The sequence below is a fragment of the Chaetodon auriga genome, chromosome 9, assembly GCF_051107435.1.
Source record: "Chaetodon auriga isolate fChaAug3 chromosome 9, fChaAug3.hap1, whole genome shotgun sequence".
Taxonomy (NCBI): domain Eukaryota; kingdom Metazoa; phylum Chordata; class Actinopteri; order Chaetodontiformes; family Chaetodontidae; genus Chaetodon; species Chaetodon auriga.
The window spans coordinates 7,983,198-8,008,243 of record NC_135082.1 but is presented as its reverse complement, the minus strand read 5'-3'; the positions used below and the strand labels follow the sequence as shown (position 1 = coordinate 8,008,243).

Here is a 25,046-nt window from a genome sequence, read left to right as displayed (position 1 = left end):
TTTACTGCCCCTTTAAGTGGAGCTATAATTATCTTGTCCAAAGAAACATATCAAAGCTTGGTAGGGTTCTTATTATGCAGTTTATTTCTTAGTCTGCAATGGCAGGAAGCCAGCACTAGTCTTCAGCCTTACATGTGATGAGCTGTGACACAGAACTGGTGAGCTAACTTACCAGCTGTTGTTTTCTATGGACCCAGGGAAGGGAAGGGGGGAGGGGAGGCTTTCAGCTTTGTATCATCTACAAGTCTTGTGATCTTCTTCTTCTAAAGAAAGCTGGTTTTTGTTATTGAGTGCATCGATACTTAGCCACAATGCTGGGCAAGAAGCAGATGACCTATAAACTGTAAGTGGCCATATTAGGTGCGTGTTCATACTGTAAAGTGATGTTTTACATTTGCATCCTCTGAATTTTAGGATGCATCTTGTTCACAGGCTTCAAACCCGGTGCTGCCTTTCATGTTAATGCTCAGACCACCTGAGACTGGCAGTTTCTGAAACTGAATTTCCTGCTAATTCAGTCAACATCTGCACTTGTTCTTCCCTATGCAAGCTTATCAGATTAGCCCTCTATCTAGCCTGCATGCTTTTAGCTAAATGCAGCAAGCAGCTTATCTGACGGTTGTTCTTGGCCAGCAAATAGTATAATTTAATCACTATATCATGACACAGAGCTTCCAGAAGTCTCAGCAACATTCCATTACAGCTTTTCTGCTGAGATGCTTTTGAATGCAGCAGGCCGGAGATTTATATGACGCAAAAGAAGGCCATGCACACGTATGGTCTGTCTGCTGCTTGTGCCATACGGCTTTTATCTCAGTACATCGGAGGCCAGTTTATGGAATGAACTTACACCACAAAGCAGGGATTTGTCTAACATGTTTAATCGTGTTTCTTCAAAACAGTGCATTGGATAAGGACTAATAAATGAAACGTTAGTTCAAAAAATATCTTTATCAGCATGTTGACTGGAACAACTTGGGAGGATGACAAACAGTTCAAGTTGAAATAATGTTCAGTTTGTACCATATTTTCAGATAACTTCAACGTGGCATCAACACTAAGTACACAATATGCAACGCTCATTTCCACAAGTCTGTTTCATTCAGGCAATACTGCAGAAAATCACCTGCAGACCAGCGCATTCAAAGTTCTGCACTTTTGTTAAAATATTAGTACAAGTTGAGGGTCTGTTAGTGTTTGATTATGAGATGGATTAATTAAAGTGTTTATCTTAAATTCTTACATCATGGGAGAGCATTGGAATGAGTCCTTTGGTGCAGTTTTAGTTTATGTAAGGAAGCCATTTAAGGTTGTGTACATACTGTATGTTGTGGTCTATATGCATCATTTAAATTATTGCTGTCTTTGTGTGGCTTAACTAGTACACTAAATATTGCTTTAATTGGTGCTCCTACTATTGAATATTATTATTGAGGGTTTCATCAAGATAGGACCCTAGAAATCATTGCTCCACATCACCAGTGCAAACACACACCAGCAGGAAATAGGAGAACTTCCAGGCTCTTACATTTATGTGTGTAAATGTTACGACACAACAAAGGACGGGAATCATGCTCATCCTTCTTCGCTGGGAAGATCAGTAACCCCAACAACGACTTGCATTTGTGCTAGAAACTACAATACAAATTAGAATGTATTATCCTATGAACTACCAGGGGCCTACATGTTAATCATCTTGGCCTATGGCATTTCAAAACTGGGTTATGAAACCATTCAGATACACACATTGCATGGAAAGTGTGCCGAAAAGAATATGCAAAAAAGATCATGGAAAACTAAAAACATGCCTCCAGATGTTTTTATGTGTGACACATGCAGTATCAGACACAAATGTGACATTAGTGTAGCTGTAATAAAACAATGGGAAGAATCCTTAATTGCACAATGCGTCTCTTAAAGCTGGAATGGAGTTACCCCTGACAGGTTACAGGATACTGATGGTGAGTTCAGGGTTAAGCGCCTTTAAGCTTTTCCAAAGCACAATGATACAGTATGTATGAAGACATGATCAAATATGGGAATGAAGTCCATATCTGTTGTGTTTACATCAATAAAATCCAGATACTGACCCTAACTCAGTGACCCCCCCTAAACAGGCAACATTTAACCTGAAGGATCCTCATCTATGAGGACAGATGAGTGATGACAAAAAATAACATGGAGGGTAGACCTACATTGTTAGTGTGCTCGTCTCTTGAGAGCAGCTCATGAAATGAAACTATTACTCATTTTGCTCTGAATCTCACAGCATGAGAGCTCTGGAACACAAAACAAGGCCATCCATTGATCTTTCACTGTAAAATCAATCAAATCGGACACTAAAATAAGTGCAGATCTGCCTGTTGGAGCATGTTGTTCTGAAACCCATCTGAGTCTGATCATGTGAAGTCTCAGCATGTTGCTCCCTCTAGTGGTTCATGTCCTTCAAGACGTTAGAAGTTAAATCTTTGTACAAGGCAGAAGCCATGGCCAGGACATATCAACATACACATAAAAGTCTGCTCTGATATCTTTCTTCACAACACACCACCAGGTATCGGCCATGTTGTTAAGAGTAATCACAAGATATCCTCAATCTCTTACTTGTCTTTTTTATGACTAAATTTAATTATTTAGACCTTTACTCACTTAAAATTGCTCTTGCCACCAAGTGTGTGAACAGATGATCATCCGCGGCCTGAAACATACTTGACACAACATGACTTTGTCACTCTGTCGCTCAGCGAATAATAGTTCAGGTTGATACGTTGGTCCTGTTTGACTAAAATGAAGATTTATAAGGAGAAACTTTAGCACAAAACTTCCACCAAGGTTGCATAACACAGCACATGATGTCTTTGCAATTAATTATATTTAACTTTTCTGACATTATTGGATTAGTGCTGACTGGAAAGGGACGTGTATAGCATGTTAGGCATATATTATATCATTGTCTAAAGTCACTTACGGTGCTGGATTTCAGGATATTTAAAATGCTCTCTTGCCACTATATATAAAAATACACAGGTTTCAAAGTCACACTGTTATGAGGATGAAGACTTGCTGTATGTTTCCTGAAAACAAGGTTACATCCAGAGTACTCTGTGTCTTTAAATCCCATATGGTGATTTTATAAAGGAGGCTTTGCTTTGTCAGCAGGAAACACAGAATTAAAACAGCTCTATAGTGAAGCAGAATTTGAACCTCAAGTTTAAAAAAAGCAAAGGGCAAAAAAATGAAAATGTCATCTCAATTGTCTGTTTTGCAATTTTGGACATTTTTGCCAGCGTGATTATTAAGTTCATATGAAGTAAATCTGGTCAGTGGTTGATGACAGTTGGACGCCTCCGGTTCATTCTCTGGTTCATTTCTGTCTCACTGTTATAATCCGGTGGCTTTTCTGTAGACTCAATCATGTGCAGTGCTATGCAAAATGGAAAAAGTGTCCTGAGCCCTGAGTCCTTTTGTCAGTACCTTAGAGCCTATTGAAAATCAACGGCTCGAGCAGCCAGTCAGCCATACCAGAGACACAGCTGACGAATTAAACTCTCATCACTATGTTAATTCATATACCTGAATGTTAACAAGCAGGATAACTTTCTGTGCTGTAACATCCAGCTGTCCTCACACAGGACTGCTCAAAATAAAAGGGGTCAGACGAGCCACTAGAGGGAGCGTTATGCCATGATTTACTTCAAAAAGTGCTGTAAAACTGCAATGAATGCCCCATTTTACTCTACCATCTGCACTTTCTGGCTTTTGAGAAAAGCTGTTGTGATGCTGTTGATCTATTTAAACACAGCCGAAATGACAATGATGAATTGAGAGCTCGATCTGAGGGTAAGGCTGAACTTTCCACAAACCTGCACTGTGTCAGCTTTCAGAATGGCAGAGTGAGCCTGCAGAGCATCTTTAACTAGCTGTCTGTCATCCACAACAGCATGTTTGTTTAAAAAAAAAAAACAGTAAACCCACAACCTGGTGCTGGCAGCTCCATCAATCATCCTCACATTTAGAGCAGCAGAATCGCACCAGACACACTGATCATCAATCTGTTGTTGGCAGGGTCCTCATTAGTACACGGATGTTCTGTGTTTTTATGATGAGGTATTTCTCGTACACTGTTGTGAGAGACGGAGAGAGGGAGCGAGGGAGAGTGAGGCCAACAGGGAGGTAATAACGGCAAAATCAATTTCACACATGACTGCGTTTAGGAGAGGTGAGTGGCAGCAGGCATCTTGATCTGTCCATCAGCCTGGCTGTTTCACGCCGATGTGGCAGCATCATGTTAGACTAACCGATCGACGTGGGCCAGCAACCATGGCTACATGGATGATATGGCTATTAGAGCAAGAAACTAGGCACCCACTCCATCCTGAATCCCAACACGCCCCATATCCATATCAGACAGACATCTGTGTCTGCAGAGGTGTTCAGTGGAGCTGCGCTCATCCACCGACTGTTTCAACTCCTCTTTGTACTGGAGAAGAAAATTAGGCCATGAGCAAATATATAAGTCAAGCATGACTTGTGTGATTCCTTTCTCAATATATACTAAGGATAATATCTTGCAAACACACTACAGAAGATTTATATGTAAACTACATCTGTCGAGGTGTCACAGGGCCAGTTATTTACCTAAACTGTAATTTTCTAATGGCCTCTACTCAGAAGTCTTCTTTGCACTGGAAAGTCACGTGAAATGTCACTTTGTCCCGAGAAAGGACTCAATGACAGTAAATCCCCTGCTTCATCTCTACCGGTCAGTACAGATCAGTAACAGGAGACAGCGGAGAGGACAATTTTCTGACGTCATGCTGGGTGATATTTAGGTAATGACGTCCTTCACACATTCAGAGATTCAGTTATCAGCAGTATCTTTCATTACCTCTGAGGGTCACCAGAGTGCAAACCTGCACAGGGTCCTGATCACAGCAGGCTATTTTTATGATGCCAGGAGAGAACTGAATGCAGTGGGTGGAAAAAAGTTTGATTCATAGCAGAAATGTGTCTGTGTCACGGGATACAGTCAGGTAAATGCTTGTTGGCTTTTTGCCAATAGTTACATGAGAAGATCGACACCTCTACCATGCTTGTACGCTAAATATGACACTAGAGCCAGCAGCCAGTTAGCTTAGCTTAGCATAAAGACTGGAAACATGGGGAAACAGCTAGCCTGCTGGGTGACCTCCTGGAGTTAGTGAAGTTAATTAGTGAAATTTAAAGGTGCAGGTGGGTAAATTTTGTTACCTTTGAAAAGAGCCAGGCTGTCTTTAGTCTTTATGCTAAGCTAACGTCTGACTGCAGCCTGATATTTAGCGCTCTCGTCAAGAACGCAAAAACCATGTATTTACCAAAATGCAAAATTGTTTCTTAAACACACTCTTCGCAGAAAGAGCAGTGCAGCTCTGTGTCTGTGCTGCAGACTTTTACAAGGATTTTTTTCTTGCTGGTAATATAGTGCAGCTACAAAAAATCCCATTACCCTGACTCTAGCTGGCACAATTATGAGCAGCTGAATGAAAGATTGACAGCTGCACATCAAAGTACTCTGGGGCTGCAGGAGACATGAAACGCTTTCTTTTGTTCAACCTTCAAATGTGTCCAGTGTAATATGAGACATTTCCCTGGTTTAACGTCATGAAGTGCAGTGAAATAATGTCACATGCTTTAAGTGAAAGGGTATTGAAACTAAAGCAGGTTCATTCTCAGTCACATCTGTCTGATAGAGTTTAAGGAGGTGAATGACAGCAGTCAGATCCAGAGTCTCTCCCCTGGAGCAGTTTTTGAACAATTCAGTCACATTTCTTTATTAGACACGCCAAAATATCCCTAAACTTACAACCACCTCACTATTTTATTGTTGCAGTGATCTATGAATGAATGGCTTTACTTTCTGTCCCCCCTATTTGTTCATGCAACGACTGTATTTTAATCACTTGCAGAATCTTTGTCTACTACTTGGCAACCCATTATGGCAGGAAAGAAGCTTAAATCCTACTGTTACATGAATTAATAACTTGTCTTTATTACTTTCTGCCCGACTGATCCCTAAATTTCATCTTCAGTATTTCCAGATTAGTTAATCCATCTTGTATAAGGAAGATGCTTTGCAAGTTGGTACTGTACAAGAGAGGATTTCAGGGCTGATCAGTTCGCGGCCAAAGCTCCACTCAGCCTGGTTTGAGGACTGTCATTCTGACCAAAACCTATCTATTTCATTTCAGTCTGAGCATTATTTGGCAAGGATTCAGGAACAATAGGTTTTCCGGCTAAAGCGGATGTCCCTGAAAACCACTACCAGAGTCCCTTTGTTCTCTCAAATAATTAAACTTTGCATTATCTAGTCTGCTGGCACCAAAGCAACAAGTCTTAATATTCAAACGGAAGTACGCTGTAATCATTAAATATAAATCCATTTATCCTAATAAATGTATATATTTACACATCGTCGGTGCAGTTCATTTCAGGACGGTGGGACGCGCATCCGAACATCTTGCCAGGTGCAGGGTACAAAAATAGGAAAATGAAAAAATCCCATGCTTTATCTTGACCGCAGGCCAAAAGAGATCATGAGGCAGTTGAAGCCAATGAAGACCTTTACAGTCAGACGCAGCACGATATAAAGAGGACAGTAGCATATTCCAGTGTGCAGGTGTTCTTTCTTCTGTTGAGTCAGATATTTCTAACTTGGTTGATTTGTTCCCATGCTTGCTGCTCGAGGACCTTAGGAAGAAAAAATAAATGTATTCTGAGTGCGTTCTCCAGGATATGGAAGTGCTTGGCGAGCACTTTTTGTTTATCTGTTTGGCAAGAACAATAGTTTCCTCTTATTGTTTGCAAACTCCCATAATTCCATATTTGCTTCCCATCTGTTATAAGAAACATGTGTTGCCAGAGCAAAGTCTAGCCACCTTTAGCCACCATTGTGTCCTTCGATAAGTAAACCACCCAGTAGACCATGTTAAAAGCCCCAAAGGACACCGGGAACAGGATCCGTGCGTACTTGTCAATTTTGCTGGTTCCACCCATACCGGCGGTGGTGGGTTGAGAGCACGGCGTCTGCTTTAGCTCCAGTTTGTTCCCCATCAACTGGATACGCTCCAGCTTGGGCCCCAGCAGTTGCTGCAGAGACGAGGAGCTGGTGTTCTGCTTGCAAGGCGTTCCCGCCATCACATCTGGAGTGGAAGCTGCAGCCTGAGGCGTACTCTTCACCAGCTGGGCAGAGGAGGAGGCCACGCTGAGCAGGCTCTCAGATTTGGGGCTAGAGCGGGAGAGGGTGGAGGAGCTGCCGTTGGCTCCGCTGGCTAAAGGTCGCAGCGGTCTCGCTCTACCCACTCCAGAAATGTTGGTGGTGGACTGGGCTCTCTGGTGACTCCGGGAATCTTGGTGGGAGATATAATTCATCCGCTTTCGCAGGTTACCGTTGGTGTCAGGATTCTGGTGAGAGAGAGAAATAAACAGTGAGATTTTTGTAAAGCTGCACTGATACAGAAGTTAACTATCATGTTCATGAACGAGGTGATGCTTTCAAATTCATCGACTTCTTTCCTCACTCTGTGACATATCAGCTGATGTTTCCCACGCCGCCATTGCAGGCGACCAAATGAAACACATCGTTACCTTGAATCAAGTTACAGATTTCTCCTAGTTTGAACATTGTTGGGAACATTTGGGTCCATGTAAGTCATCTCAACAAAATATATAACATAGGTCAAGTCGCTTTTAGATAAGTTTCACTCTATGGTAGTACTTAATCAAGAAAGTGACCAGTCAGCCAGTGTTAGGGGGAACAACATCACCTGAACAGTGATGATCCAATCAGCAGCTGTAATTTGGCATGGCAGACTATGAAGTTTACAGTGGTGTCATTTTTTTTATCCTTTCCTCAACCAAACATGTGACGGTTTCTCTGCTACAGCTACAAACGTTAGCATGTTGGATTTTACTGGATCCATCAAGGACCCATAGGACTTAGCAAACAGTCAGCTACACTACAGATACTGTATACCATCTGTATGTTTGAGGTCATTCTATGTTGTCCATAAAAGGGCACTGGCAAGTGCAAGTACATATACATATATGTATATATGTGTATATATGTGTGTGTGTGTGTGTGTGTGTGTGTGTGTGTGTGTGTGTGTATCTATATCTATCTATCTATCTATCTATATATATTTTATATATATATAATTTTTTTCACAAACTGATTAAACCCCAATAAATATACCTATATACTATGTGATAATATCATGCTTGCCAAGCTAAAGTGCGGTGAGTCAGTGTGTGAGTCATAAATAAGCAAAGCTGTTTTGTTAAAATGTGGAGCCACATTTGAGAGAAAACAACATGAGGATTTGTAGTGTGAATAATGTTCACCTTCCTCCTGTCTGCTCCACATTGAAGGGGTTAGCAGGACGGTAAAACTCACTTGCTTTACTTTTCCTGAGAAGCGGACTGGCCATCATAAACCTTGTCATACTGATCTGATTACAGTCCTCTGACACAGATGGCCTTCATCTGGGGGCAGACGATACAGTGTGTGCAATACAGATGTCACTTACCAAGGATTTCACTCATTTCACACAAGCTTAAGACAGAAAGTAGGTAGCACTTCATCGGGGCGGTAATGCAGTGTAGCGTCAAAGGAGCTTATCCTTTGAGAGTTGATGTTTTCAAGCAGGGAGAGTGTGATGCTGGTACTAAGGCATTTGCGGGAATAATCCCCCCCCCACCCCCCACCCCAAAAAAAAAAAAAAAATACTCAAAGGATCCAGTGTTATTGTATCCCATGTGCAGCAGAGGACGTGTGTGTGGAAAGCGGGGGTTTGCGTTTCATCCTGGACCAGGTGAAAGGCGAAGAAGCCGGCGCCGTCAGCACACCCTGACCCTCTTCCCAAGCCCTTTGGTAGCACCAGCAGGGCCCGCTCTCGAGGAAAAGAGTATTAATTTTTCCCCCAGTGCCAGAGCCCTTCTGAAACCTATACAGATGTACCAGGGCTGCGTTGCCATGGCAACCCACTAATCCACTGAAGTGCCGTTGTCACTATACTGCATTCAAGCATGATTACGCCACACTGGGATTTGGACTGGAGGGGCCAACTTAAAGTAGTTAGTGTAAAACTGACATGTGCATTGCTGGGTTATGTCAGCTTCAATGATAAGTTAACAGTAGACCGATATATTTCATTTTATCCCTTTAGAAGAGCATAAAGTGGAAGACGTGTGCACTTCTCCCTTCTTTTCAAAGCCATCCCGTCTGCGAAACAGTGTTTATACAGCACCATGAATGCATTACTACAGTTACATGAACCGTGATTTGTGACACATTCGTCATATCTGACAGAGAGCTCGAAAATAGCGTTGTGGCATATTTATGAATTCTGATCCAATCCATATGTCAGCTGCCATGGTGTCAATGTAATTTGTTTCAACTGGTGATACAGAAATAGGAGATTATGCCAATTTATTCATGTAGCATTTCAAAATAAAGGTTCCACACCACAGTAAATCACACCTTGTGATTTACTGTAAACATCTGTGTTGTGAAACTGTCCGTAGATGCTGTTTTCTCTCACTTTTACAGATTTTCCGCCATGTCAAAAACCAGAGTCAACACATTTGCAGCTAAATTGCAATTGGGGCTAACACGCATGGAATATTTGACGTGTGAAATTTTATTGTCCGCTTTCTTTACCACATTTGAGAGGCAGTTATTTCAATGTCAAGCTGTGACTGACATAGCAATTATCTGCATGATCAGGTGGAAGACACAGGGAGAATTCATGTTTGTGAGGAAATTGTTTTCTACATAAACATCAGTTATGGGTGATATAAGAAAGCTAAAACATTGCGAATGACCATACAGTAGTGGTTGTGTGCATCACTACCAGTTTATCAAAGTCTCACGTCCTGTTTGTTGTCTGTGGAACCGCCTGAGCTACATTTTCAATTATAGAACAAAAGCCTGGGTTTTGAGTCTTTTATATTCATATTTGTGGTAAAACTTTCATAATCTCTTGTATCAGTTCAACAGCTACATACAAACAGGATCTGGTGGTATATGGAAGTCTAAACTCACATCCTGGGATCAGATTTCTGCTGTTTTCCCCTCATTTCAGATCGTCACGGCTCTTATGAGCAGGAGCACAGCTGGCAATCCTCAGGCAGGCCCATTCCTGGCCATTCAAAAGTTTAGGCTAAAGGCCAGATACAGTAAGCACATAATAGGGGACATGCTGTGTAAGTGCTCCTTGAAGTTAAGGGCTATCAGACTATTTGCTACAGCCACTCTGAGGAAAACAAAAATCACCTGCAGCACTTCCTCTGTGTCCTTGACCTTGACAGGCGTGGTTTGGGGCACCGGGGGACATTTCCCCGGCTTCTTTTTGGCCCGCTCAATCTGCGCGTTGGTGAAGTAGTTTACGGCGGCGAACTCAATGAGGGCAGAGAAGACGAAGGCGAAGCAGACAGCGATGAACCAGTCCATCGCAGTGGCGTATGAGACCTTGGGAAGGGAGTGGCGAGCGCTGATACTGAGTGTCGTCATGGTCAGGACAGTGGTGATGCCTTCAATAGTATCAAAAACAGAACAGTGTCAAACATTTGAGCCCGAACCTTCGTGAGAAAGAGTTGAGACAAGCTTTTTCATGTCTGTGATGGAGGTCACTGCAGTTCCACTGATTAAAAAAAAATGGAACATATTTAATTTAATTTCAATGTTGTCATTACTGAACTTTTTATCACCATCAGCTGGGTTTTAAGATGAATGACATTTATTCTGCCAAAACCAAACACCCTCTCCAGCAATATTAACAAAGGTGAAGTATACTTTGTGTATCTGCTTGTGATTTGGATGCACTCCAAAAGTTATTTGGCCCATATTTCTCCCGTCCATCAAGTTTCATGAAAAGTGGGCCGGCAGTTTTTTCACAATCCTCCTGACAAACAGACAAACCAACCACCTGAACCAAAACATGACCTCCTTGAGGTACTTAAGACCAATTTTCCCCACAGTTAAGCATGTATTGCATCAAACACCACCTCATTGCTGATCAAGATGAAACACTCTGCAAGAAATATTCTTTATGTCATTGCCGAATAAATGGTGATAAAGATAATTTGCACAGTGCTCAATAGCCCATGTACATTATGCTGCTCCTCATCAGCATATTTCATTAACTGGATGCAGAGACATAATGAACCAAATACATTTGGCTCTCTGAAAATGGAGACGTACAAATAGAACTAAGTTATTTAAAGCTACTTCTATTGATTTTCTGGCCACTTGGGGGTAGCATGAGCATTCACTGGGAGTTGTGTTTCTAGCTACCTGGTGAGTGTTAGTTCAGTGTTCACTCTCCTTTTTGCTCTGTTTTTGTCTCCACCAACTCCTGATGGAAATATCCCGCTCTGCTAAATGCTCCACTATGTTGCTAACTTTGTCTGTCTGCTGTTTGGTGCTGGGCAGGTCGGTGAAACAGCTGTCTGCTCAGCATCACCAACACACAGACAACATTAGCAACTAGTTAGTAAAAAATTTTCAGCAGCTAAATAGTCAGATGTTTCTCTCAGGAGTTAGTGAAGACCAAAACAAAGCTTAAATGGGAGTGAATAGTGGGCTAAAAGTAAACTAAAACCTCACTGTTAGCACAAAGTAAGGTTGAAAATCTGCTCCACCAGTTCATGTTCAGTCCAACCAGCAGGATTATTTCTGCCTGCAGATAAACTCTACTTCCAAATAATGTTTGTATAGCTGCAAATCTGATGCGCATCAAAAGATATGACACCACCACAAGCTTACAGTTGCCTAAAGTATATCTCCCACTCCGCAGCAGCAGCAGCAGCAGCTGTGAACTCTCTAAATGTGGGAACAATAAAAGTACAGGGAGTTTACACAACACCTGGGCAAAGGACACGTTGAACTGAGACCTCACTGCACTGAGGGAAACGCCATAAAAATAAAAAGAGACACCAATCTGACCAGCATGCAAGGCCACGTGTGCATCCTGCAGTAACAGAAGGTTACAGTATAAGCCTGTAGCTCACCACTTGTCCTTCATATTATTAACCAATAGCAATAATGTGATTTGGAGAAAATCCCCTTCATGATAGAGACCTGGAACAATCTGTGCTGCAGAGTCCTTGCCCGACATAAATTCATCCTCCATGCCCGGACGTGACCGCCATATAATTACCTGTCAATCAAAACCAGCTGGGTGACATTGATAGGTGAACTGCGGCTTGGGGGCACAGACGGCGGATATTAACCTCTCATAAACTGTTCTCAACATAAGCAAAAGCTGAGACAGACATACTGCAACTCTGCGTATGTAAAAGCTTCTTTATTTTTTTTTTCCTGTTCTCAACTGTCTAAATAAAAGCATTTGCTGAGAAATGCCACTTGCTGTGGAACTAATGGTGGCCTGTTGATGTAAACAGTGCAGCGCTGCACTGTATGTGCGCGATATTTGCATCTGAGTATTTGCATTTTTGTGGAGATTTCATAGACAGTAATTTCACATTAACTGGGGCACCTTTTTTTCCTGAAGCACTACAGATGAACTACCCTTCACTCAAATAGATCTTTACACCAGCTGTTTCATTTTCACCTCTAAACGGTGACAGGATTGCAGCCTGCAGGAGATATTTTGATACTATAGCTGCGCCAGAAAATAGAAAAATGCTGAATGCCAGTTACACTTTAAAGGATACACACAAATCAGATTTCTCCAAAGTCTCTGAAATTAATTGCTCAATTTCGGGAAATACACATGATATTTCTTTCAAGGGTTAGACAAGATGATTGATATGGATCTCATGTCCGTACATAAAGACTGAAAGTAGCGAGAAACAGCTCAATCCAAAGTACAGAGATACATTAAGCAGCACCTGAATCAGACCTCATCCAGCGGCCCACTCCTTCTGTGTGAAACAGTTTGCCCACAGTGGCTACACCTGTACACACAGTCACATGACATGTCAAACTCACAGGAACCAATCGCTTATTGGTTGGAATGAGCTTGTTGAAATGTCTGTTTCACTCTGTCTCCTCTATCTGAAGTCAAGAAGCTTTAACTCTAATGGCCCTTAAACTGTTTGTCTCCCTGACAAACTGCTTCTTTCACGCTCATAGCGGGACACCGTGGCTCAGTCACTGAGCCAGGAAGTCAAGACAGAGTGTGGCTGCAAGGAGGAAGAGGAGAAATCCAAACACAGACCACCCTCCCCCCCTTACCACCTCAGCCCCACGCACCCCCAACACACACGCACATTAAAACACAGCGGATAGCAGCAGAAATCCACCGCCTCAGAAGTTCAACTGATCCAACAATAGCTGTGCTGCTGTGACGCCTCTGTCATGATGGAGAGTTTGGAGGGAGGAGGGGGCAGTGCAGCTGGACTGTCAGATCCATTGGTCACTGCAGGAGCAGCATTGATCCCCCAGTGCTTTATTACACTGCACAACACCAAGAGACATTTCCACTGACGGCCACACTGTGTTTTTCTGCTCAGCAAGAAGTCCAAACACAGAGTGTAGAGCCAGCAGCAGGAACACACTGTCAAAGGCACACTGAGTGGATACAGTTAACACTGCAGTGTGTGCGTGTGCGTGTGTGTGTGTGTGTGTGTGTGTGTGTGTGTGTGTGTGTGTGTGTGTGTATGTGTGTGGTTAGGGAGTTTAGGGAGGTTGGTTGTTTGGTCACCATTAGCGATACAGTATGCTGTCACAGTTTGTCTGAAGGCTGCTACCAGTCAACAACTAGTCTGTTATTCTAATTAAAGGGGAAGTGCGCTAATCTTACACATCAAAGTCTGTTTACAGGTCTCCAGGGATAATACTGTATATGTGAAGAAAAAGTTGCATAGATACTTTTGTGGCTTTTGTGATTACTTGAAGTTGGAAAATGCAAAACAAATCATCTGCTTGAGGCTTTGTCAGCCAGCACTCACAAAAATACCAGAATCTCCAACCAAACTATCAGGTTGCATGTTGGCAACAGGAGTTTGAAGCACCACAATGGAAATAAATAAACTTTTTTTTCTTTCCTATTACCTACATTAGGGATTAGAAATAATGCACCACTTACAAATTGTAACTAAAGCTCAATGCTTTACAGATCAGTTATCAGTCATTAATAAAAGCAACTTCTGGGTTGTTGTGTTGTGAAAAATCCCTCTGACTGTTTTCATCCTTTCTACTCTGTAATTATGTAGTTATTAATGTTAGTAAGCCATGAATAACTGCTTAATAGTTGTTGACAAATAGATTTTAGTCCAGGTCCTCTACAGCCCTTTTTCAGGGTGTAAGAGGTCCAACAGTCAAAGGGATTTTTCATAACCTGACAACCCAAAGTTGCCCTTATTAATTATAGCTAATTATTAAGACAACTAATTATTGCTTGTAGCTGATCTATGAAGCATTAGTTAATGACACAATATGAACCATTAATGAAACCTTATAATTGCCTCTAATCATTAAATCCCCTTAGAAAGAGTGGCACATTTTCACTTTACAGACACCACATGCGAAACCAACAATATTCAGTATATGATAGTCATATTTCACCAACAGAACCCTGTCATTCTGTAACTCCACAGACTTCTGGCATCATGAACAGTCGATATGTCACACAGCCATCCCAAGAATCATTAATCACCACAGACACTCGTGTTTCTCTGTCTCTGTCATTAGTCATGGTGATGAGTTAAAATTACCTCCTGAAAATGAGGCTGCAAAACATAATCTATCAGACCTACTTACAAAAGGGAGGACAAGTGTCAGCGCCATTATCATTGAATGACTTTCCATCAACATAAGTGGAGGATCGTGGTCGACAAACTACCACAGTGAGACCTCCCTTAATAATAAAACAACACCTTGCAGCGCTGCTCTGTGGTTTCAGCAGCTGTCTGCCGCCCTGCCTCTCTGTGGATACACGCTAATCAATCTCTTCTAGGGCAGACACCCAGACGTTTTACCAGGGGAGCCACAGAGAGCGCTACTGGGTCAGTGAGTGATAAGGTAGAAATGATGAATAATGCAACAACCTTTCGAATTTGTGCTAAAATATCAGATCATGTAATAACATCGCGGTCTTCATCAGTGACAGTTACACCTGATTTTAACTGTAACAGTAGTACTGAAAAACAACTCTACCATGCAGAATGAATAATTAAGTCTTTATATTATTAGTGGTACACTGGAGCAAAACATCTCCAAAGTGATGTAACAACAATGCAGTGCGGGAAGATGGGGGAAGACATCTCATCATGTCTGTGAGCTGCCTACATGCACGCTTTCTTTTGTCAATGTCCATTTTACTTGTTTTTGTTTTGGGACTCTCCCCAACAACAGATTTTGAGGCCATTAGAGAATTTCTTTTTTACAAAGGGTATATAATAATCCTTTTGGTGATCCAGCGAGGAGGTATGTGAATAAATCGTTCATTAGTTCGGAACAGAAGGTTGAATTGAATTTTCTGATTTGAGCAAAAAATGAAAAAACGAACCAAAAACACAAGTGCGATTACCTCTGCACACGCTGGTAACACAGAGAAACAAGCACTTCCTCCTGACTGTCTTCTGACATTGTGTGCCTTGAAGTATCGCGAGATGGGTTCACTGAGGCCTTCAAGGTACCTTTTCAGTAGGGAACTAGGCTGCATGCATTATGTTACTCATTGATTTACTTTGGTCTTTCAGCACAGCTCCATCAAAGGTTCTTTTAAGTAACCCTCCGCAGAAGAAGAAACTGTGGTTGAACAAGCAGGCAGCGCTACAGGTTGGAGGAATTCACCACACCTCAACAGCTCGCTTAGCCGCGGTGATGGAGCACAAGTCCCAAACTCAGCTACACAGTTCAACACCGCCCAACTCTAAACAACATCAGCTTGGTGACTCCTGAATGAACAACGTTAGCAAGCCAGCTAAGACGTCACAACATGCGATTAAGACAGCTTTAAAATTACATTGCATTTGTCATTTGGCAGAGCCGCCTCCATGCACCTCCAGCCCCTCAGCCAAGCCAACACATCCCGGACCAATGAGCATAGCAACCCAAGCTGATATCAACACTCCACCAAACTCTGTCAAAGTAATAGAGAATTACCATAATTCTTCACTGTAAAATAATCACTGAATTTCAAATTGTAATCCCTTATCCCACTCCGGAAAAGAAAGTGTTTTATTTTGAGGCTACTGCCGAACACTACATTTAATAATACAGACAAAAAGTAGATTAGTGAAGAATCAACCGTACTTTTGCCATATACCGATTTTTAAAATGTACAAATGATGATAGAAGTAAAATATCGTAAAACTAAAACTGATTTTAGTAGCATATAGACTTTTCAAAAGATCTTGATTTACTGTGTAAATGAGGATTCAGCTTTACAAAATGCTCTTGATTAGGTGGTATTCTTTATGTAAAATGAGAAATCTGTAGATACCTAAAATCAAAGCATACACAACTACTTTTAACACCCTTGCAGGCCGCTTTTCCACAGCAAGGTTTTATAGCAGTGTCAACCCATTTAGAGAGCTATTTATAATACATCCTGAGAAGATTTCGTATCATACACTATCTGATGAGCCAAACCAATTTTTCTAGACCCAAATTTCTGCTGTATGCTTGAGGCGTCTTTACTTAGAAGATGCCTCAAAATGATTTTTCATCAGCCGCCAGCAGTTCCCTCTTGCATTTCAAACCAGTTTTAAAACTAATACCAGGGAATTTGCATTACATGTTGCAATCTTAAGGTAAAAAAAAAAAAAAAAAAAAAAAAAAAAACAGCAATTGTCTGTATTTCTCATACTCACCTCACACTGTGGCATCACCTTGTTGTGCAGAGTGGAGAGACACTCCAGCTCTGATTGCTCTGTTGGCATGCAGGCATCAAATAAATAAACAGAGAGCAGAGAGTCTGTGCAGGATGAGGGATGTGTGAGGTCTACATACCGAAGACTGTGCGCGCCGGGACTGATTCTTTATTTATCCAGAAGGACACTTGGGAGAGGATTACTGTCATTATGCAGGGGATATACGTCTGAATCATGAAGTAGCCCATTTTACGTTTCAAGTGGAAGTAGACCGTCATCACCACATATTCACCTGGAGAATCGACGGAAATGAATTAGTTTGATTAACAAAGAATTTCAAGTTGCAGGCTGACAGATTTCAGTTAATGCAGCATTAGACAGATGTCACATTGGATTCTGTTTGATCATGTTTTCGTACTCCTCTATATTTTAGTAGCTCCATCCATTCTCACCCAAATGGACACAAGCCACCAGTTGCAATTTTGTGCTGCTAAAATCTTTTTTGGATGCTTCAGTATTTATGTGTGCCCTGTGAAATGCCTCAACTCATGATGTTTACAGTGTTTGATTTCACGAAGCTGGAGTCAAAGCTCCAAGTCTTTCCAATATCTACCGCCAGTGGTTGTATTTTCATCCTGTCTTTCATGTGGAAATACACTATAGACCTGGCAAATCTTCCAGCTTTCACATAGTACAATCCACCCAGACAGCTGAACATCTTTTCTTTCAATAAAAAGAACAGTTTTTTGTACTCTTTCGTAAAAGAAACAAGTTTGTCACATCTGTCCCTGCAAACATTTTGCTTAGAAGCATTCAGCAAAATTGAGGTGACAGATCAAAATGCTGAGAGGATGAGTGAGTCTCACCTGTGATGGATTTAATCGTCTCAGTGGAGACCGTCTGGCCAATGAGATCATACTGAACAAGGCTGGAGGACTCAGGAGGGACCTCCACCGAATGCTGAGGCCCTTTGGTCCAAGTATAGATCATCTCTGTTTTAGGGTAGGCATCTGTAGACAGACAGCAAAGCCACCTCAATCTGAGTCACTTACTGTGCATTATGAACAGCACTGTACTACAGAAAAGATTATTAGCTGTGAAGTGTGTGTGTGTGTGTGTGTGTGTGTGTGTGTGAGTGTGCATATACAAATGTTGTCCATACAGATGTATTTGTAGGCCCTCTTGACAGCACCCACTTACTTGATGAGTTCATGGAAACACCTTGTGCCTCTTACCACCTCTCTCCTGTTTGGCCATTATTGATCTTTTGGTTGCCTTTTTAAGTGTCTAGACCAGGGGTGGGGAACCTCTGGCCCCCAGACATTATGAGACCGTTTGAGCATGTGGTCAAACGGCAAATCATAAATACAGTAAAAGCAACTCGGAAATACAAAAAAGAATCCCTAGACAGTAATAGAAAATAGCACAAAATAGGAGGCTAACACAGCTTTCCAGGTCATCCCTGAACACAACACACACGCTGGAATCATAGAGATGAAGAGAAAACCTGACGTGGAAACTCAGTGACTGCAAGCGTCTGTGTGCTTTGGCCTTCATGCTGGACGTTACCAAGAACCTCTCAGAGCTGAACCTCAACTCCAGCAGCTTCTCAGCTCTCTGCTTTCAAATGTGAAATTAAAGCTGTGGCAAGTGCAAGTGGAAAGAGGAAACACTGCATTTTCCTACTCTGCAAGAACAAAAGCTGCTGTGACATCTGAATATGCCGCTGTGTGTGAAAACTCCTTCAGGCGTTTGGTGAGAGGTTTGAGGACCTGAAGAGTCAACAAAAAGAACTGAACATATTTGCTGGCTGGAACCAGCTGGATGTGTCTGACAACCAGCAACATGAAATCACTGAGCTGCAAAGCAACGACGAGCTCAAAGGTACAACGACCTCCCTCTGGTCCAGCTCTATAATCTGTATCTAGGTCCAGAGGACTTTCCCGTTCTGAGAAAGGCAGTGAAGTTTGTATCTCTGCTTGAGAAAACCTATGACTGTGAACAGCTCTTTTCAAAACTGTCCTCCAGAGATGGTTCCACTCAAGACTGATGGACCTGGAAAACAGCTGCAATCATCATCTTGATCACTAACATCTGACATCAGACGCCTCGCCAGAGAGAAGTAATTCGAGCCATCGCATGATATAAGTTAGCATGATGTAAGTGCTCAGTAACTTCGTATGGCCCTCAAAGGATGTTTGGACAGGAGAAAGGTTCCCCACCCCAGCTCTAGAATGGCATCATGTATAAGTTGTGCTGATGATAGTCCAGAGTTTTTATACAACTGTTCAACTATTCGCACCTGATACCACCTCTTTTCTGTGTCTTAACTAAAATGCAAGAGCAATAAGTGAAATAAACCAGGTACTATATGGAGTGAAAAGACATTTGTCATTCTTTCTATTGTCAATCTAACTTCTCACATATTTACATTTTCACTTAAATCTGCGCCAATTGATTCTTTGGCTAAATTTGAACATTACTCTTTACTCATTACTCTTCATTGTTTCTCTGAGAATTGTATTCCCAGCAAGGAGAAAAGCCTCTGAAGCAGCATCACAGGATATTAAAACTCTCCACTGACTAATTAATTTTTTAGGACTACCAGCCCTGAGAGGCAGCTAGACCCCTCGCTTCCATTCAAAAGGAGGGAAACTCCAGAGTAATTAATCGACTCTTCTGCAAGAAAAATGAGGAGAATCTTTCATCATACGAAATTGAAGTGATTAGCTCATATCTGATAGTTGCTAATAAAAATACAACAAAATACTATCCACTCTTTCAGATCTACTGCGTTTTTAGATCCGCCAAAACCAATGCAATGTGGTGGGATTCAAAGTTCATAGAGGTCCAGTCTGTCAAATTTCACTCACTGATGTGTCATGTTGACATCAGGTCTCCTACAGAAGTTGTAGAGTTCAGATAATTCCTCCACTGCATCTGACTACGGGATACTTTAGATCATAAGAGGTCCTTTAATTTTCCAATATTGCTTCTGCAGAGTGTTTTGCTGCATGTGTCCTGGCAAGATTGGCCACAACAAAATGCCAGTTGTCTGTGCCTGCCACTCCCTATGGGACTCCACATCGGCAGGATACCAACTGTGCTGCCAAAATGAAATGACTCTGGTGTGTCATGGAGTGGAACGCAATGCCTGTGCACACAAGTCCAGATGGAGAAACAGAAAAGAGAGAGACGGAGAGAGAAAGAGAGATGGAGAAAAAATGAAGGCAGGGCAGACAGAGAGAAAATTAGCACACACACACACACACACACACACACACACACACACACACACCAGCTATGGAAAATAGCTGCATAGGTCTGTGCTATCCTGAGGCAGAGGAAAGGATTCTGACCTTTCCTTCGCTTCAGGCCACATCAGATCCATGGTCGCTTCCTCCTGACTGGAGGCTAGCCGCAGCAGAGCAGGATGGTGAAAGGAGGAGGATGAGGAGGGGGAGACAGATGACAATAACTGAGAAATGGGAATTTGTCCTCTGCAATGTCACCACACTGAGTAATTGACGGCGGATCGGGCGAGTGCAAAGTCAAACTCGTTGTCTTTTCCTTTCCTTTCTCTTGCAGATGTAATCTTCAAATTGCTGCTCTCCTCTGATAAGACAGAGCTGCTCTATTTGAGAAACTCCTTTATTTGAGATAAGTCATTTCTGCTGACCAGTAGGCCCAATATAAACACTGATGCTGAGCCAGGGTTTCATTGTTCACAGTGAAGAATGAAATACTTCATTATTTAGTCTTGGCATTCAGTCGCTTTGTGTCTCACAAAGTGCTCGGCTCCTCGGCACTCTTTTCAGCACAGAATCCATTTCAGCGCCAAGCAGAGAGCAGTCATGTGATCAAGCTTTTTTTTTTTCGTTAGTGTTCAGACCAAGCTAAGACACAAAAAGATGTGTGACAGACTTCCTTACCTTCTTAAACTCCTAAAAACTTCATTTAAAAGACACTACATGTAGCATCTGTAAATATAAACATATCGTCAAATCGAATCATGAAACCCTGGCTGCTAAAAACAAGCTGAGGTCCAGAGGCGTTAAAGGAATAGTTTAACATTCGCTTTCATGCTGAGAATTGGATGAGAAAATTGATACCACTCTTGTGTCATTAAATAGGAAGCCACTGCCAGCAGCTGGTTAGCTTCGCTTAGCACAAGCAAGGTGGAAAGAGTGAGACTCTTGTTGATTTACATGTCAATCAGTGAGTTTTAGAGGTGGTGGGAGGGCAGATTTTGTTACCTTTCGACAGAGCCAGGTCAGCTGTTTCCCCCATCTCCAGTCTTTATGCTAAAATAAGCTAAACTGCTGCCTGTGCTGACATGAGTGTAGTCGTCTCCTGTAACTCTCAGCAAGAAGACAAATAACTACTCCTTTAAGAATTCGGTAGAGCCTGCCAGTCTTCTCAGCAATGGGCCTATTTGTTTACAGCAACTCTAATCATGATTTACTCACAAAAGGGTGACCTAGCAATTGTTTGATGAAATATTACAGCACCAACATGATTAGCTATCGTTTTACACTGTAAATGGTATCTTTTGCATGTCTTTTGCGAGGTAATGCAATAGTATTTGGGGCAACATATGTATTAGTGGCTACCAGTTAGTTGCAAGTGCACAGCTGGCATATATTGTCCTGTCAAAGCAAATCAATCGACATCTGGTTGTTGGTTGCCTTCTTCACCTGCTGTGTAAAGAGCGAGCGCACAATTAAAGTAGACTAGATTTTGACTTTAGTCTTACTGGTTGCTCAGATTAGATTAGGTAAATTTCACATTCTGTAAAGGCCGCATTGTTATCCATCTCTGTTTCTACCTCTTTATCTATCTATCTTGTTCATACACTACACACACATGCACACACACACACACACACACACACACACACACATAGGACTTACAGCTTCCAAACTTGAGAGGGCACGCGTGTCCATCCATGGGGAAGTCCACAAGCTTCATGGGACACTCGGCACTGATAGTCAACCTGTTGCAGTCCAGAGAAGAGTTGCTCAGCGAAGGACCAAATACACACACAAACATACGCACACACATGCATCAAGAGTAAGTGTGAGAATGAGGGAAAAGAACACCAGAGTTGAGCATAGGAAGGTAAGTGGGCTTCACTTCACACCATTCCTGACGAAGAAGAAGCTAGTTGGTGATAACTGTTAACATTTCGTGGCGTGCTAATTGTTAGCATGCACTGCTGTAAACTAGCAGTCATGAAATAACAAAGCTGATACATCTGACATGAATACATATCAGTGATGTGATAGAAGGTTAACACTTGGACTTAAGCCAACCTCTGTTCGCTAAAAAGGCAATTGAGCAGTTATTATTGAATTTAAGATGTGAAAGTTTGGCAGCCTCTGCACTGCCTCCACACAGCTCTGCACTGTTGACACTGTGAGCCGCTGGGTTTGATTTCACAGCAAATCTGCTTGATTGCTTTAAATCAAACAAAGTCTGTCTTCTCTCTTCTCCAAGTGCTTTTTAATTAGCACAAACAGCGAAATATTGAATATGAATTTTGTGAAGACTCCATCCCCCATCACAAATTAGCTTGTTAAAACAATAGGAAACAGACACATAGTTATTGAACCACTTTGGTCAAGGTTAGGCTGAAAGTTTAGCTTTGAGTATAATTCATCAGGTGTGTAATGTTGATGGCTTGTGTGTGGTGATGGAGTATACCAAAGTACCTCATGGTGTAAAGAATGGTGCCATTCTTCATGATGCGGAAAAGCTTGTTGGGCGCCGTCATGTTGTGAGCGACTGACTTCTTGCCATTCCTAAAGAAGGTGTCTGGTGTCCACACTTTAGTCACCATCAGGTTGTTCAGCCTCAAAATCTCTATCGGGCCCTCATACATCAACCTCCGATCCACCCACGTCTGTCGAAAGAACACATCCATTGTGTACTCCTAAGAAAGAAAGAAAACATATAAGGCTGGTAGGTGGGATGATATTACATCATGATTATCTGCATTCATCTGGAGATCTTGAAGTCTTGTTTTCCACCCAAATATAAAGTAGCAGGGGTTAGCTTGAATGGATCTTCCCCTGGCTAGACCATGACATCTGCAAGTATGGTTCTTATCTACACCTTGATCAACGCTGTGTGAACTTCAGGTGCATGTAAGTATTAACAGTATCAATGCAACAAATGCATTAACTTCATTTAAAGTGTGGGTACATACCATTTCAACATCTGAGACAGGCCCAAAACTTGTCACATAAATATCAGTCTTGACCTCAGTCACAGGACCTGTAGAGCCAGTGAAAGAGACAGCAAATGTCACATTCAGGCTCTCCAGTTTTAAATCCTTCCATGTCACAGTCCAGCCTTACACAGACACCAGTCTTATTCACACTTGTGTATAAACTCTTTATAGGCCTTGAGCCCATCAAACCCTGAACACATGCAATAGTTTATCTCAGCCAGAGCCTTTGATAAGTGGGAAAAAAAAGCTGAAAATATGTTAAAACATAATCTTTTTTTTTTTTTTTTTTTTTTTTTTTTTCGGTGGATGAATGTGGAAGCAGGGCTGTTTTTAAGTGCAGGGATAAGCAAAGCTGCAGTGTGCATGGCTATCTGCACATTTCTGTTGACAGGCTGCCTTTGCACGGTGAACCAATGAGATGTCTCCGTCAGAAGGACGCTCGTTCTTAACGTGTTGTGGTTTTCAGACTTGGTGCACAGATGCACAGAAAACCAAATCCGTACTTTTAACACTTGAACTCTGCATTAAGCGTTTGTCCCGCAACATACACACCATTATATAACTGCATTCGCCTAAACATGCGAGCTTAGAGGCCCCTCTCCACACTGCACAGCTCCAGTTCCAGGCTTACAGGATAAAGGCTGAAACACGATGTCACATCGCGTGTGTAGGGAAACACTTGACCATGAAGCAGCATGTTTCACACAATACGAGTCTGCCACACACACAGAGGGAAAGAAAACACCTGATGTGATGTTGCCACTGTGACTTGTGTACATCTACTGTACGTCCTGGAGGAAGCATCATCATCATCATCATCCCTCCTGTGCTGCTTCTCCATGAGCTTTCTCAATTTTTTGTCCTGTTAAAGGATTTTTTGGAGGAGTTTTGAGGGCTTAAACATCGCAAAGCTCAGCTTTTGCTGATAAAACCAGCCTAACTTATAGGATGTCATTGGCGCGTAATAGTGAGTTTGCAGTCATGATATTGCGCTTTATGATGTATTTTAACAAAAAAAAAAAAGTTTTAAAAAAAATAAGGTTCCATCTTCTCTTTTTGTTAGTGTTTCAGGGATGATATAATTACTATGAGTAAAACTGACTTGACTTACAGTGCGGATTTGATGCTTAATAGTGACTTCACAGCTACCTAAATGCGCTTATTGGTGTGTTTTAACCTCCTATGGCAGAAAAAAGTACAATAAAAAATGAAGTTGCCCCTTCCCTCTTTTAATCCTACGACTTAAAACGTTTCGGGGGTGTCGTGTGATTATTATTGCTGGTTTTCATGTGGGAAAATGCTCGACTGTGCACAAAAATCGCACTTATTTCCTACATACCCCCGAATCCAGGTCGCAGCCTGTTGTCATAGCCGTCCAGAAGTCGGTCTAAAATGCGCGTAAAATTCTCCGGATAGATCCTTTCATCCTTCTTTGTCTGCCCAGAGATTTTCTTTACACTGGAAAGCAGAAACAAAAAGAATCAGGATACCACAACTTCAGGCGAGCAGCAGCTTTCAGCACCGCGGACAGAGACACTGTGGGACTCACCAAGTCGCCAAACAGAAAAAGTAGAAGAGGGTCCGAATAAACGCGGGGCGCATCGCTGTCACCGTCTCCTTCTTCTTGGCAGAAACCATCTTTGCATGCCATACTTCAAGCCTCTTCACATGTCACCACGCCAGATGTCTGTGTCCCGGGGAAAGGAAGGAGGGAGACGCGGCACAGAGGGCAGAGCGGCGCAGAGAGGGACCAAGTTGAGCCTCTGCCGCTCCTGCAGTCTCTCCGCCAGACGCACCACACACACACACACACACACATACACACACACACACACTCCTTCACCCTGAGCTCCGGTCACCTCTCGTCCAGATCCGAGCTGCTGCTGCCGCTGCTGCTGCTGCTGCTGCTCGTGGTGGTGGTGGTGCTGGCATCCAGAGAGAGAAACAATCCTCCCTCCTCTCTCTCCTTCACTCTCTGCTTCACTGTCTC

General features: G+C 42.2%; 1 protein-coding gene across 1 annotated transcript; it reads right to left on the bottom strand.

Annotated features, from left to right (window-relative positions):
- Positions 1–873: 873 nt before the first annotated feature.
- Positions 874–25,046, bottom strand: gabra4 (gamma-aminobutyric acid type A receptor subunit alpha4). Its single transcript, XM_076739260.1, has 9 exons — positions 24,606–25,046; positions 24,396–24,514; positions 23,033–23,100; positions 22,536–22,756; positions 21,735–21,817; positions 17,688–17,831; positions 16,961–17,113; positions 10,313–10,569; positions 874–7,440 (listed from the first exon to the last, which is right to left on the bottom strand). The coding sequence occupies exons 1-9, from the start codon at positions 24,692–24,694 to the stop codon at positions 6,907–6,909; spliced, it is 1,668 nt and encodes a 555-aa protein (XP_076595375.1). The 5' UTR covers positions 24,695–25,046; the 3' UTR covers positions 874–6,906.